The sequence below is a fragment of the Ptychodera flava genome, chromosome 9 (genome assembly GCF_041260155.1).
Source record: "Ptychodera flava strain L36383 chromosome 9, AS_Pfla_20210202, whole genome shotgun sequence".
Classification (NCBI taxonomy): Eukaryota; Metazoa; Hemichordata; class Enteropneusta; family Ptychoderidae; genus Ptychodera; species Ptychodera flava.
In genome coordinates, this window is record NC_091936.1 from 24,903,182 (window position 1) to 24,919,970 (window position 16,789).

The 16,789-nt window shown below is 39.1% G+C and overlaps 1 protein-coding gene across 6 annotated transcripts in view; it reads right to left on the bottom strand.

The window, feature by feature from the left end:
* LOC139140464 (parathyroid hormone/parathyroid hormone-related peptide receptor-like) overlaps positions 1-16,789 on the bottom strand; it is a 163,725-nt gene that overhangs the window by 63,221 nt on the left and 83,715 nt on the right. For 5 of the 6 annotated variants that reach the window (XM_070709753.1, XM_070709755.1, XM_070709752.1 and 2 more), the window contains one exon: positions 8,089-9,156. The exons of the other annotated variant lie outside the window; for it this stretch is intronic. In XM_070709753.1, the coding sequence (XP_070565854.1) occupies positions 8,089-8,160 (72 nt within the window). In that variant the 5' untranslated portion in view covers positions 8,161-9,156. The remainder of the gene's footprint in view (positions 1-8,088; positions 9,157-16,789) is intronic. 6 annotated transcript variants of the gene reach the window in all.

Genomic DNA, 16,789 nt, shown 5'->3' on the forward strand with positions numbered 1-16,789 from the left:
CAATGTGTCTATTTTGGCTCGAAAGCAGTGGGGGTTGCCAGGACACTTTAGATAGGCAGTAGCGTCATATATCTATTGTAATTCAGCGTGGAGTTTTTTTTGTTTGTCGTGGAAATCAATCCTACTTGTTAAGTAAAAAGTACACCGTATTAAATTACGCCTGGAAGCTTATTTCACGACTCTAAGCGCTTGTGACATTGTCCGGGTATAGGTGAAGGTGATCCGTACACTGGCACAATTACACTAGATTTTACTGTGGGGAAGGCTGCTCGTGTTTGACATAACTTGATGGTATTATGTATGCGAGTGTGCGTATGTTTGATATATATATATATATATATATATATATATATATATATATATATATATATATATATATATATATATATATATATATATATATATATATATATACATACATACATACATATGTACACACATTTATAAACGGACAGACAGACAAACACGCATATACTATAAGTGTGTGCGTTTGTTTGTCTTCCCTATATATATATATATATATATATATATATATATATATATATATATATATTATATATATATATAGTTAAAAGGTATACACCCTCCCATCCCAGCAATTCTTCCACGTTTCGAGTGTAAGATTTGTCACAAAGCAGCGTGATCCCAGCTCTCAACACAGTCATTTATAACGCCTTTCACGTAAGAAGCTTCGTTTTTTGTCGCTAGATCTCGGGTTACAAAGCCTGTGTTTGTTTGGTTTGCGCCAACAAAATACATATAAACCGGGTGGTCGGCTAGAAACTTGCCGAGTGTACGTTGCGATTCAGACTCTGCCTTAAATCTCACGAAAGTGTGAGCTGTATTTCCACCAAGATGCAACAATCAACGCAATAAGTACCAAGCCTTCTTCATTCGGTTTCTCATGAAGTCGAATTGTTAAAATGCTTTGTTTTTGTGGGTTTGTTTTGGTTCTATTTGCAACGTACTGGTGGATTGTGGGTATGAGCGAGGTTTTTCCTGAGCTTGTTACCATGACGGGGCAGTTATTTGTGAATTTCTAATGAAAACGAAAACTCCAGGAAAGACTCTAAACGCTCTTGCGACGGACAAACTCTCTTCCCACCACTCACAACAAAGTTTCCGACTCGTTTTCCTTCTTTTACCTCGGTATATTTATTCAACCAATACAAATATTTGACTTTCTAACCATCCATGTAACACCTTTCAAACGAAGTCCGACGACGGAGCAGTTGTGTTCACTTGACCGTGGTCAACAAATAAATAGACCCCGTTTCAGGCAAACTAGTTTTCCGCGACCGTAAAGAGCATTTCAGTAATGCGATCCTTACGCGTTGCTTTTTACTTCTCCTTCCCTTTTCCGCGACTTCTGTTTTTTAGATTTAGTTAATCGTAAATCCAGCAACTTCTGAACTTTAAAATCGTGACAAAAAATTCTCGTTTGATTTGAAACAAGGGTGGGTTTGTCAAGACTGGTATTACAGCGTCCAAGTATCGTATTAATATTGCCAAATACTAAACGCAATAATCAGTTTGTATGTATATCCTTTAGTTTTACACATAGCCTAGACTGGTAACAATCTGAAAATCGTACTTTTTCAAATTATTACGTGTAAATTGTGATTGCTAAAACATCGTTTATTTTTTTACAGGTGTGCTTTTTGTGTTGTATTTTGCCCGTGGTGTGAAGTTTGTTTGTTTGATTTTAGCATCGCGTTTTTCTTCAAAATTCGCCTGTATATGCTCCAAAAATGTTTGCTCCATAAAGACGAAATAGTAACACAGACGACCTTGTCGTAACAAAGGCCAATGGCGCGGACAGTGAAATACACGAGGGAAGTTGATTGAGAAATTAATGCCTCTGATTTAGTATGTTTGGTTTAATAGAGACTAACATTTTGATATCAACTAACGAGGTCATATATTTAACATTGGAAGCAATCTATGAATATGAATGAACAAGGTCATATGGATGTATTGTTCAAGTATGACCTCGTTGTTTGTGTTTCGTTCTTTTGTTTGTTTATTTGTTTGTTTGTTTGTTGTTTGTTTGTCTATCTTTTTTCTTCTTGTGTATTGCGTTATTCATTTATTCTGCAAACTAACAACAGACATCAGAGAACATGTCAGGTCGTGTAAATTACAAATCAACGAAAGCCCTAGGCGTTCTCTGCATATACCGTGAGCCAAACGCGTATTACAGATGATTTCGGTTATAACTGTCTTTTAAATGCACGGTATAGTGCTCTCCCCCTTGTCTATCAAGGACAGCCGACTAGAAAGTTTGAGAAATGGTAACCATAGGTTCTTAAATTTAAATATGCCACTCTAATGTATGCATATACTTCGAATAAAATCAAAATTTTGAGGGGAAAATTATAACTCTTTGTAATTGCTGTGCCTTTACGATTTGATTTACTCTCCCAACCAACCATAAGTTTGCACCTCTTCCAAACAAAACACTTCCCACTGCCCTCCCCCCAATACAAAGTTCCCTTACCCTCTCTTTGTGACATGTTCTTCCCTGCCAATCGGCATGCACCTACCCCTCCCCCGGGCCTTTTCAAGTTGCCCTCTGAGCAGTGGAATGGATCATTTTTGCACTTATATATGCAAACAACCGGCAATCGGTTGACATTTTTAAAAACTGTTAACAGATCGGGTATTGGACAAATGTTACCTGCGTGAGTTTGAAAGCGGCAGCTATTCGCAAGCGCACACATTCTGGAACACGCACACGAAGGTGTACATTGACTGACTTCACAACACTTGAGTTCAAGGGATTTGTTGAGCCGTTAAACTACCACGGAACAAAATCAGTTATCAAGTTACTTCACAAGACCGTGAAGCATGATAATTGGAAGTTTAGGGGACGAGTCCTTCGTTTACTGTTGATCTCTGTAGGTTCCATTTCTATCCTGTCTGATAATTTTAGAACTGTTGCTTTACGAACACTTGCTGCGTTAGGTAAAAACCTTAGGGTACAAAAATCTCAATTCAAGTTGAGGAAGAAATGACTAGTCTGTAATTTTTCAGCATCGGCGTCGGGCAATGCAGGCCGTCAACTGTGTATTTGAAGTGGTTGTTTCTCAATGAAAAGCAGAATTCCTCAAACTATACTCTACAAAGATGACATTTTTCAAAACCATATTTGTTTATTTTATGTACTTCAAAGATGTATACGCGTGGGGCAACACGGTTAACTTTCTCTCATTCTTCACAGTTTTACCTAAGACACTTATTGAAGCTCGAAGATGCAAGAAACCGATATAGGCGGGATTTGATGTGATATTGCCGGGGGCGTATTTTTTTCAAATTACATCTCAAATGCCATTATTAGAATTTAAAAGTAATTATCTAATCTGGCTCAAAGGGAAAGCTGTGTTATTACTGCGTAATTTGCTTATAGGTAATATATTTTGTAAGCTGTGAGCAGTGCCTTTCAGAAGCGTTGTATAACATTACGTATAATGTTGGGTAGAATTTGAGACACGCGTATACCGACGGTCTTCATCGAATATATGTACTTTCTGGCTCACAACAAACGCTAGCTTCTTTCAAATTCAAATACACGTATGCATACACATACATACATGCATGCATGCATGCATGCATGCCTGCCTGCCTGCCTGCCTACCTACCTAACTTCCCTACCTCCCTGCCTACCTCCCTCCCTCCCTGCCTACCTTTAAATATTTCCATAACTAAATACGCATTTGAGAATCATTCTGACTTGACCCCTTTTTACAGCATGAACTCGAGGGCCACACAACATTTATACGTAATAGATTTGGAAAAAAACCAAAAACATTTCTGCTACAAAAAATAACCCATACATAACAATGCATTATTCACAACACAAATTCATAATTAAGTATCTTGAGGCAAAAGTCGGGAAAGTCAAGGAGGGGCGATTTGACTAAAGTGCCTCATTCATCACACGAGTGGAAAAAAGATGTTGCAAGACAGATCTGCACTCAAACCTAGTAAAGTAAGAGGTCACATGTTGACGATGTCAATTTCATTTGCCGACAGGTGGGCGGGAAAGCCGATAATTAACACTAGATTGCAAAGTTGACTTTCAAAGTGGGTTGATGATGAATTAATAATATCATCTCACAGATCTATCTGCGATTATCACTTATCAGCTCCTATAGAAATTGTTTATTAAGAACAAAGCTTTTGATAAAATAATTGCTGCATTATTGTGTCGCCTTGTGACAGCTATCTATTGTTTGTTCTCCCGTTATCCAATAATGTAATTCGGCCAAGTAGATAAACATCATGATTTATGTGTCTGAGAATAATTAAACATTATATATTAATCAGCAAGTCAGGGATCTCAGAATTCCCGTTACTCGCCATAGGAGAAAAGCAGCAAATCGATCATCACGTTTTGTTTAAGTGATGTATGGTTCTCTCAAAGTTGTCAACTGGCTTAATTAAAATATCAACAGTTGCGTCCGTCAAACATAAATAAAGTCAGTAATTTCACTGGCACACTATAATCATCGGAGGGTTGAATAAATCGTTAAACTGGAGCAAGGGGACAGATCACTGGACATTTTAAGGGATGGTGAAAATACTGGTTTTAATAGTTTTGAGTCTGGCAGACAACGTGGTGTCAAGTTTTGTATACGTCTACCCCACCCCACCCCTCCAATTTTTATGGTTGAGTTGAAAAGTGGTTTGAATCTAATTCGTCAGACGTTTTCTCTCTATGTAATTTTTACATGTCAAACACCAGTGGCAAATTATGGGTTAGTGCAACACTGACTGGCGCACATGTTGAATAGACACGCAAAAGATAGTATAGATCTAAAGCTTGTCGCCGTCTCGTACGTTCCCTTCGTGTATAGTTCGTTCGCCACCCCGGGCTACCATGATTTCAATCACTCTGAGATATTGCAGGGACAAATCATGAGCGGCCTTGGAAACAGCTGTCGGTTTTTGAAGCAAATATGTGTGTATTGAAAAATGCCTGTCGCAAACCGTACCCTCCTGTCTTGATCAACGGAGAAAGGTAGCGTGCCTTAGCAGCACAGGTATTCTTGCCTTTCCAATAACAGACAAACGTGCCAAATTCGGAACGTCCGTAAAAGGGTGTACTGTTAACAGCGCTCGGGAGAGACATATATTTACGGCATCAGAGGTGAACGCACAACACTAGCGCGACTGGCAATAAATTCAATCGGTCGGAAAAAGGCCACACGATAACGTTCAGTCATTTTGCATGACAATAGCGTGACAAAACATTTATATCCCCGATGGATGTTCACGCTATTGTGAGTCCGTTTACGGTGAATTTATTCACTCTCAATCATATGCATTGATGGTAAAATATTTATTTTTCTTTTAAAATTAAGGTGAGGTGAGAAGGTTGGGAAATGATGTATGATACACAGGACAGTCTTTCGCCATCGGCAGTGAGGAAGTTTCTAAGGCGTAGACAGTGAAAGTATGGGTGGAGGTTGTGGTACTTCAAGTAATTTTATGTCTATATGTCTATGTTGCTCTGCATTTTGCATCAAACAATTTACCTCGCTTATGTCAGATTGCCTGTAAGCTTATATATATATATATATATATATATATATATATATATATATATATATATATATATAATATATGATATATAATATAATGTATTTATATATATATATCATTATATACATATACATATACATATGTGTATATATTATATTATCTGTCTGTGTCTGTCTATGTCTGTGTCTCTGTGTCTCTTTGCCTGTCTCTGTGTGTCGGTGCATGTAAATATGCAAGCATGGATGGAAGTGTACATGTATGTATGTATGAAACTATGCGAACTGAGCTGAGTCAATTGAACTTGTTTTTGCATTATTTTGCTCATTTGCGCGAGTTACTTATAACATAATGACTATAAACTGACCGTTATTATCAAATTGTAGCACTTATAGTTATATACTACATATCTTGCCGGCAACAGTGTGAAAAAATTGATTGGCCGTGACGGTACGAAACGCCATATGTTTGTTACCGAAGGCCCTGAGCGTCGCCCAAAACAGTATGTTGAACTTACGAGGTCGTAGCCAAAGGGAAATCGACTATTTCGGCCGACTGTCAGGCACGAGTGACAACGAAAGTATGCTAGTGCCCGAATATAGCCATGCAGTCGATGTGTGTATTGTAACACAACTAATACAATTTTCTTTCTTCTTCTTTTGGCGTTCTTGAATGAGAGCATGCTTGTAGACGGCACTTTCAAACTTCCCCAGTCAACAGTTGTTCTAAAGTTTGGAAACTGTTAACCGATAACTTTCTCTTTGCATGTAACGGCATCAAACTGATCCGTACCACGTGACCGTGAATTAACGAATCAGAACAGAGAGTTTAGACGTGATAAGAATAAGGTACAACTGAGAGGTGTCTACGTTATGCAAGTGAACATCCGGGCGTATCGGGCCTAGCCTTCATTACACAGGATAAAATGTTTAAAAGTAGCAGACAAGTGACCTCGTGTTCTTATCTGAACCTAACAGATTTAATCTTTATTTCAAACATATTTCGTTTTGATCTGACCTCCAAATAGCTTTTCTAAACTCTGTATTGTCGTGACCACGGACAACTTGAAGATCGCACCACCTCAAGCGTCACGTGCACTGGGCTCCCCGGGGTGAAATTTTCGTGATCAACTGTCACTATTGATGGACGGTGGTGCAGACTGCATATTGTGTTTTCAGTGCCCAACGAAGCATTCATCATTTATCGACTATAGAAATCAACGAATTTCGACGTATTTATTTAAATGTATGTTACATAGATAAATATATATAGTTACCCGTATAAATCATGGGATATATCGAGGGATAATAAGTAAGTAAAGACTAGGGCCTGGTGAGATTTTTTTCTAAATTCATCTTTGCTACACAAAATCACAAATTAGCTTGCAGTTTTTCGTTACCTCATGCATGAACATTATTTATATAGGATAGACTAGTATCAAAGAAGCAATGTTCACTGGCGCTTTACAATTTGTATGAAATCAATAATCACATCAATGTAGGGTTCGCAAGTTGTGTGGGTTCATTTTGAAGCTATACAGTAAGTTTACTTTTCACAGCTCGTTTTTGTGAAAACCGAAAGTGTCACTTCTCCTCACAGAGTCAACACAAAGGGTTTGTCACCATTTTAAATCTCAAGAGTCGGTTAATATCAGCTAATATTTCTCTTGCACCGAAGATTGCACTGTGATTTTTATTGTAGATTTTTTTAAAAGGCTTTCAGTTTCGACACACATGCTGTGCCTTATAATTCATGACAAGTTGATATTTGTATCAACTAGAAAATAATTCATGCTTGGATGTATGAGTGCAACCCTCTTATCGACCGTCGTTGTGGTTTTGAAAACCGCCGACCATAAATAGTGAGATCTTCTTAAGTATCGATGAAAACCATCCCGGGGCACCTCCTTAGCGTGCATAGTTATGCCTTCCTTTGCACAGACCGTAGTGTCTCTCTAGATGACCGTGCGCACTGTCCCATTGGATAATTCAATTTGAATGATGTACATTTAAGTGCACCTGTAAAACTCTCTGGCGGGTCATTGACCATGAACTTAGAAGACACACTTAAAATTCCAAAAAGAGTTTTAAAAAACTTGCTTAATGCCAGCACACCTTTCGATAGTGTAACTAATCGCAAGTTGGAAAAGTAGGAAACGACAAAAGCATACGGATTTCTTGAAAGAAAAAAGCTAATAAAAGCAGTGTTATTTGTTAGTCGGCGATGGCCATGGAGACGGCGCTTCTTTCTTACCTGGTAACGAAAGATTGCAAAGGCCGAAAATATTAAGGTAAAATCCATAACCTAAGTAACTAGGAGTGCGTTCCTGTGTAATGTTGACACATATGCATATATACCCACAGGATGGAGTTAGGTGTTGTGACCAGCGAGGAAACAAAAAGCCTGCATGATAAATGCTTCTCATCTGTGGAGAAGGAAACTTCGTCCCTATCTCGTAATCGGTACCAACTGTGGGACATATAGGCCTACTGGCAAACTTTAACGAGCCAACATGGCCAGATGAAATAACACGATCTCACCTACCTCCGTGCTACATAACAGAAGCACTAGTCCGAAGAACGGTCTCATAGCGTTTTTAATCTTGATCCCCGGCATAGAGCAGACTCTGTCAATCAGCAGACTTGTTTTTTTATATTATATAATCAATTCTTCTCGGCTTCTATTTTTGCTAGTCTTTTCATACGTAGCTGATATGCGTCTACTGCTTCTGTGTAGGCGTGTGATCGCGTACTTTTTCCTCGGAGATTGTAATAAATTCAAACGTTGAAGCGTGTCTGTGGTGAAACGAGAGGCCGGCGCTTCCACCGTGAGGTTGCGGCTTGGTTTGTCGTTGACACAGCCGACAGGTGTTTGACAGGACCGTGGCGGTCGTCGTTCGTGTTCTGCAGCACAGCCCTTCGTCGTCCGGGCGTCCTTATCAGATGTCTGCCCAGTCGACTGTTCAGTTCGAAGAGGTACGACGGTGCAGTGGCCGTCAGGTGAAAAGTCAAGGATGCAGTAAAGTTCAGTATCAAATGACTTGTCGAGCGCTGATTAGTTCGCCACAAACTATAGTATACCCTGCGCTGACTTCTTGTGGGCGGTGTCGATGTTTCAAGCCGTCAAATTTTCTCTCCGTCGGCTTGTCAGCACTCGACCAAGTAATCAGCGAACATTACTTTCTAAAGTTTATGATAGGATATGTGACATCATCGGATAGTTCCCGAACGCTAGAGAGACTTAGCACAAGTTCACCGCTATGAGTATGAGTTTGTTGCGAGATTGCCCACAAAGTACTCGTGTGACGACACAGTGTGCGGGACTACACGTTCTCTTTCGTTGAGACTGAAAAATAAAAGTCTCCTCAAGATTTACTGCCTGTATGCGTCTTCCGATCAATGGAAATAGTGAGGTGAGGGACCAAAACAGCGTAGCTCTGCGGTTTGATGATTTACGACTACGGTACAGACTCACTATATACGTCTCTCTCGAGGACCAATAATAAGTAGAGAATCCCACCTGTATTGTAATAGTCTTGCCGTGTAATGGTCTTGCCTCCTGTGTTATGCGACCGGGGCGCCGTGTATGACAGTCTTCCGTCACTGGAGTGCCCTGCAGTGGGTGAAAAAAACCAGAAGCAAAACACTCACACAACAGAAGAACTCGTATCGTATGGATATAAAACAGCATATCCGTGTCACGCACATTGTCGGGGGCTATTTTAAGCCGGCCAATCGGACGGCTGCATTGATCCATTCTCGAAAATGATATGTGTTTACGAGTTTCGAATTGAATAAGCCAATGTAAAACGCAATGAAAAGACACCATTATGAACGGGAATACTACACACTGCGACACATTTTAAAAGACTATAATAAGACAATGGCTGCGGACAATGGTGTTTTTTTCCCAATGCAGTATGCTAATGTTATTGTACGTATGTACGTATGTATGTATGTATGTATGTATGTATGTATGTATGTATGTATGTATGTATGTATGTATGTATGTATGTATGTATGTTAGTTATAAGTATATATATATGTGTGTGTGTATTTATATATTACATTATATGTATATATATATATATATATATATATATATATATATATATATATATATATATATATATATATATATATATATATATTATGTACACTGCTATTTGATGATGGTTGATGAATATGAATACATAGGCGGCAATTCCACCGTCGAAATAGTCTTTTTTCAGACAACTTAATTAGTCTTGGCGTCTGACTGCTCATTGCCTACTCTGATTGCAGATCGCCGCTGCCATACAAACACTGAAGGTATCCCTCCGTCGCAAGACGATTGAAACAGCTTAGCCAATTAAAAAGATCCGAGCACACATACTTATTTTATCCCGTCATATTGCTGATTTTAACTAGTTCCGAATGCCGTCTTTTGTGCATTAATCTCTTAATTGTTCATCAGTGCCTATCAACACGATAGCCGTAGTTTGCCATGCCCAATTATCAGAGCCCGGAGACGAACAAAATCTGCTAAAAATAGATCGGCAGACAAATCACAACATGTGCGTCACATATTGTCCCATTCTCGTTGCAAATGGCCAGCACGTCTTTTCTAAAGTGTCTCTCGCTTTGTCTTCCATCCGGACTGGGAAAAGGGAATAAATATGGAACAAGCACACAAACAAAGGGAGAGATGTGCTGCATCATTACATGGCTAAAAAGAGCTATGTTCACGCAAAAGGATGAATGAAATGGTTGCATACAAGTATTTGCATTTTAAACGAAGGTGTTCATTACAAAAGCAAGCTGCTAATTCTGTCTAGCCCTCTTCATTTTTCCAACAGTTCTGTACATTACCGCGTCATCGTTCGTCGCTTTGCTTGAAACCGTTGGTAAATAATACCAATTTGGGAACCGTAATGCAACTCCTGTTCTTGTTAAAAAGTTGAATCAACTGAAATTTATGAGATTTTTTCGTAAGGAACCATGTTGAAGTTATGTTCATCTACCTCTTATTAATTGTGCTACAGGTAAAGAGACGTTGCCGTGTTGGTTTATTTTTATCGATTTGTCTTGATTTAGAATAACTAAGTTGTAAAGCAACTGTTCAACAGTTTACTTCATTGTGAGATTCTTTTCTACTGAATATCGGAGCATGCGTACATGTAGTGACGTTGAAGCACGTCAACGCGGATTGGCCTGTTCATATAAAATGCCATTTTTTTGGAGATCGAAATGCATATTTGCGCTTTAACTTCTAGTAGGAAATTTTCCAAGAAGTGTATACCAGTTTTGGAATATTGAAATATACAACGCGAGTATAGTAATATCATGGGCGGTGCATTTTGTAAGGAATACGGTACTGAATCGATGCATGGCATATGTTGTTAAAAAAAACCAAACATATTTTTTTTTTTGACGTAGAGATCACAGTTAGAGTTTAATTTGAAAGTAAAGTCGTTACCGACGGTGATTGTCGGAAACTAACATATTCTGACCGGGACACAATCCCACTGCTGTCAGAGCCTTCCATTTTTAGGGTATCGCTGCTGGAACAATGTGGAGTTCGATGACAGACGCAACCGAAAGAAAGTTTTCGCAAAGAATCTTTCGAAAAGACTTCAGTCCGACTCTTGGACGCGAAGACGGATCTCAGTTTTGTCGCTAACGACCACGAAGTCGGCTGCAATTAGTCTTAGTTAATCTGTTTTGTTTAGAATTGCAAACGCGGTTCGCGCAACAAGTGATTCCGGAAAATCCCAAGAACAATTTTTTCGACGTGCATCTGGCGATGTTTTTCTTTTTCCCAAACATTTGCGTTATTTCAGTTCTATATGTTGCAAAGAATCATAGATAATAGGAGGAATGGAATGAAAAAGTACCCCTTCTTTTAGTCAAGTCAGATGCTATGATAAACACTTTATTTAATTAATTACGACATGCCTTCTAAGTAAACAACAAGACAAAGGGTGATTTCGACTGATCCTGTTGTCCTAGTCAGTCACAATGATGTGGAAACAGTTTGAATCACTCTGAGGCGAAGTAAATAGAAATTTTCACTCTGCGAAGGAACCAACACACAGAGTTGCCCCGTCATATGAAATGAGCCTTACAGTAATAGTGCAGCTATAGCAACCCTCTTTCAAAAATGTTTCAGTAAAGGGGAAAAACACCGTTGAGGCGAATTTCATTGACTGCATAATGACGGAGTCGTGAAAATTACGGAGGGAAATTAATGTTCAGGCCACACAACATAGCGAAATATAACAGTGCACAGAAGAATTGTACATTTCATGAAGAGTGTGTATACTTCATAGGTCATATAAATTTGTGTAGTGGCAGCGACACCACAGAGACCTGTCCTATGTTCATGATTAGGAAAAGAATAGTCCTTTGTGTTCGAGGATTGAAAGTCTGATCCTATTATTTCATAAATTATTACACGATTTGAAAGTGACCTTTTATGAAACGGATGGTCACAAACTCAAGGTAAACTAGATTGAAATGCGAGTATTTGATCACAAAGATGTGATACCACCGTGAGCTTTGTACCTCCTTGGGAACCGACTTGTATCACAAAAGTACGATTTGGAGTTTTACACAGATATGAGAGAGAGAGAGAGAGAGAGAGAGAGAGAGAGAGAGAGAGAGAGAGAGAGAGAGAGAGAGAGAGAGAGAGAGAGAGAGAGAGAGAGAGAGAGAGAGAGGAAGGATTCTTAGGAAAAGAAAGTACTATGGTCACTTATTGCGAAATAGCCTAAGGTAAGAAGTATAGAAAGATTTAACAGTTGAACATATAAACCCTGCATCGATGTCCAACTTTTGATTCTATTAAAGGTAATTAGTAAACATACATTTTCTAATCAGTTCCAGAGTAAATTGTTTTATGGTGTCCGACAAAAACACAACACTCGGACAGTGTCAACTTTTTGTAATGTAACGCCAATCCAAATTTAGAGGAAGACGAATTGTAGAATAGTCACGGTTGAGGATGCAATTAGCCACGATATCCCAATTACGATGAAATGTGAGTCGCTCTTAGGCGTCCCGTAGATCCGTTATGTATAGCTCTCTCGCAATCGTGTTCGACAATGTGACGCAATCGCCGATTCATAATTCGTTATAGTTTGATGTGCTGTAAGTGATTCGTTTCGGTTACGATATGATCATGTCGATTTCTAGTACGCGTGGCCCATGGGGCATTAATAGCCGCCGCGCCGTCACTTGTTGTCCAAGTCTGGTGAGTCAGACCGATCAAAACCCTTTTAAAAATGAAAGACAATCTCTGCAATAGATCTTCACAGTGTGGCAAAGGTCTTTTATCTTCTAATCCCGTTACTCATATCAATGACGAGATTTCACGCGATATACAGCGGAATTTGCGGAATTCATGCGTATATAGGGTTAAGCTCCTCTTTAGGGGACTGCCAATGTACTTCAAAACGGTAGACATCCTAAAATATTGTTGCTCAATATTCATCCAATTTAACAACATTCATTCGACTTTTAGCAGCTCCTCTTTTTTTTAATGGTGTAATGATGCAAACTGATTTGATATAACTTTTAGCGCTATTTCAATTGGCAAAATGTTTTCTATCATGTAGGTCGTAGCACTAGTTTGTTACACAGAGTAATGTTTTTTTTCAAGTGCGGCCTTATACATAAAGCAAAGTTTCAGACAACGTCGATCTACATACATTGGCTAGATTTATTTATAACCAAATTTCATGGACATCAGAAATAGGGTTGGAACACATGCACACTCGCTATTTGGAATCGCTCGTTGGCTTGACTCCAACGGGGATTTTCTCTTAATAGTTCGATACATTATACGCGCAAGCTCCGAATACTTGCCATTTAAGAGTCATTACACGTGAAAGATGGTTTAATATTAGTTGATTTGTCTGTTTCACCTCATTGCCCAATAAAGGCACGCATTTTAAATTAGACGCAAGGGACACAAGGAATTTTAAAAGGGGGAGGAAATTGTGCCTGGTTTCATACAAGTTGATTAAGTAATGCAGTATATGTTAACGATAATTACACTTTATGCTAAGCAAAGCGCCAGACACCGATAAACCCGTTTCTACCTGTCTATCTGAGACTATAATGGATACAAAATACTTAAACAGTCTTAATGACGGACTCCCACGCCTTCCTCGGCCTTACTGTCATAGCTCGATTTAATAAGTGGAACCTCCTTTTGTTCGGAGGGTGTCGTTAATTAGTGTTACGCCTGACGTCTGATAGCTTCAAGCTAGGCGCTTGGGTCTATGCAAGATCACGCAAACGAGAAGAAATGAAAGGGGTCCTAGTTCTAAATTGTCGCCCCGTTTCGTGTAAAGCCCTATTTACTCTTCAGCAATACACGAGGGAAAATCGAGTACCAAAATTAAGTGCACCAAAAGAGCCGCCATCTGATTATCCAAAGAGACGACCCATTACCCATTTTGAACTTACAAGAAAAACCCACCAGAGCCGAAAACAATTTGAAAATACCTCTGTTGTAATTTACACTTAGTTGAAAGTTTGTCTCATGCCTGTAAGCTACAAATCTACTTTTTCTATTCTCTTTTCTTCAACCTTTTGTCAGTACCCCTTGATTTATATTCTTCGCTTTTAATCTGAGTATTGGCCAGTAACCTTGCAAGACGGGATAAGGCACATCAGGAGAGAAAATTCATATAATCATCCTCATGTTGTTATTATTGTGAACTAACCTTGAATTTACTTCATAGATAATAGTCGTATAATAGTTGTGTTTACCAAATACAGATTCGTTTTCGCAAATAGCCACACACGTACGCATTTGACTGTCCCAAATTGAATGCATTTAAATCAGCTGCTACGGGATCAAACAGGATTATTGTCCTGTACTGTACCTACAAACTCAAACACCTACTGAACCCAGGATTAAGGTCTGAGTTGTTTAGTTTCGTGAAAACATATATTGTATTCTTGTAATGAAATTGTCTTCTACTCAATAAAAATCGCCATTGCACAAACCTTGCCCAAACATAAAACAGAATACTATCACTCTGAATCATAGCAGATTCATTTAATTGTTGATCTCCTCTCAGTAAAACAATTTCTAACCAATTTATAAACCAGGATGCAGAATAAAGCTCACCCATTTACGTCATAGACCATCGATTTCGAAGTATATAGACGCAAGAGGGCGTCTTCGGCCCAGCGCCTGTGACAGGCGTGAAGTGACCGCACGTCACTGAGAAAACTATCGCCGTATTCTGTATTCACAGATTTACACCTGCGTTCAACCTTAATGCTGGTTCACGCACAATTATCCCGTTCCAATTCAATTTGTCGGACACGTACAGATGTTTTAGTGCAAACAATGAAGAAAAGATGAGATTTTGAGCGTTCTTTTTTATGACTATTGGGAAACACATGACGCGTGGACAGACTCTCAAGAGGGAACTCAAATTACTACTCTATGAATAACCATCAGGCTCGGGATCATTTGCGGATACAGGACATTAAAATCCAAGAAGATTGGTATTCAAAGCGTAGTGCGGTCGCACTTGTCACCCACTTGGCTGTCTGCCTTACCTCTGCCTGTCGAAGTGTTCAATTTGCAAATGTCTCTCTATCCCCTAAGGTTAATACATATTTTTCCGTTTAATCTGTGTATCTTTGCCTCTTTTTCGAATGTTTTTCTCCTCTGTCAGACTGTTCCAGTCTCTTCTTACGTAAGAATTAAGAATTATAGGTCCATTAGAAAGCATCTGTGAAATGCCATTGACTTCAAGAGTCAAGGCTAGTGTAAGTATCGAGTGAAAGATCACCTTGGCAATACTATCCTAGTTCGCGAGCTCTGTCGGGTCCATGACTTCAGTGTACCTTCCTTCACGTCTAGGCTGCTGTCTGCCTGCCCTCTTTCCCTGTTCATCTGTCTCTCCATGTCCATATGTGCCTCGATTATACAATACAATAGAAAATATTTAATTGAAAAGCAAATGACAATACTATATCCTTTTGCAGACAGCTGGCATGGGCTTTTATTGTCGACGAACGTTTTGCATCACATCATATTCTACTTAACTGTTATATAAGGAACATGGAACATACAATGATTTTTTCCGTCACTCTGTTGCTAGCGAAATTCTCGCTTGACAAAATATCACGTTGCCACGCCGAGATTCAGTGAGGTGACAGTAATATCAAGTAACCTAAAATATCTGGAAAAGCTTTCACCTCGAACACCAGACTTCTTCAAGTGCTGTCTTTATATTGCCATTTGCGGAGCACAAGATAAACTCAATGCAGAAATAAATTCTTCCGGTTCAATGAAACTCTGCTACACGGCAAGGGTCACTAAATGGAGTTAATGCTTCTTTTTGCGTCTAACTATTCGATTTCAGTGTCAAAATATCAGCAAAGACCGATGCTTTGTCAGCCTCCACGGGGAATAGAGAAAATCGTCTAGTGAAAGCCGATCCAGCATCACATCGTACTATTACCAACAAACGGCAAGAAATTCTTCTGACCCACTCTCCCGTAGAGAAAATAATTGGCGCAATACAGGGCCAGAAGAATTTTGTCCTATTAAATGTAATTTTGCCTCTCTGACAGCAAAATGCATCAAAGATTTTTTCTATCAAATATATGGTGTACCACTGCGAGCTCAAATCTGACTGGTAATGCTGTCAGAGATAAAGTACGACCTGTTTTGTTTATGTACTAATAGTTTTTATGTGGTCTGTTGAAGAGGCATCAATGCTTGAACATTAAAAGGGTTACACGTTGCGATTTGGAATTGGGCTACTGTTTCTTGCAACAAAGTTTAATTTCGGGTGAGATAAAGAACTCCACTGCTGTGTACAAAGAACAAAGAGCCTTTCATCTACGGTTATTTAGCGCTTCCCTAAATCATACGGGTATGATAGGTTTAATACTAATTGGAGCACATGCATATTGTCTTCAAATCTGCGTACGGTTTGTCTTCAGTTTCTTGTCTGAACAATTCATTTCTTCAAAGACGTCTGGCTGGAGCAAGTAAATATCGCTGCAAAAATACAATAGTCGGGTGTATAATAAGGGAAATAAATGGTTGTAACATTCGGTTCTCATCGGTGAAATTTGTAACCGCATGTTGATATTTTAGATCCATCACGACCTTTCAACGAAGTGCTGACGTCTATGGCCCTTCCAGAGTGAGGGCACTTTGTGAGTGAGTGTATGCGCTGTGCGTACATTAGCATGAGTGTAGTTCAATCAGTTTTATCCGTTTT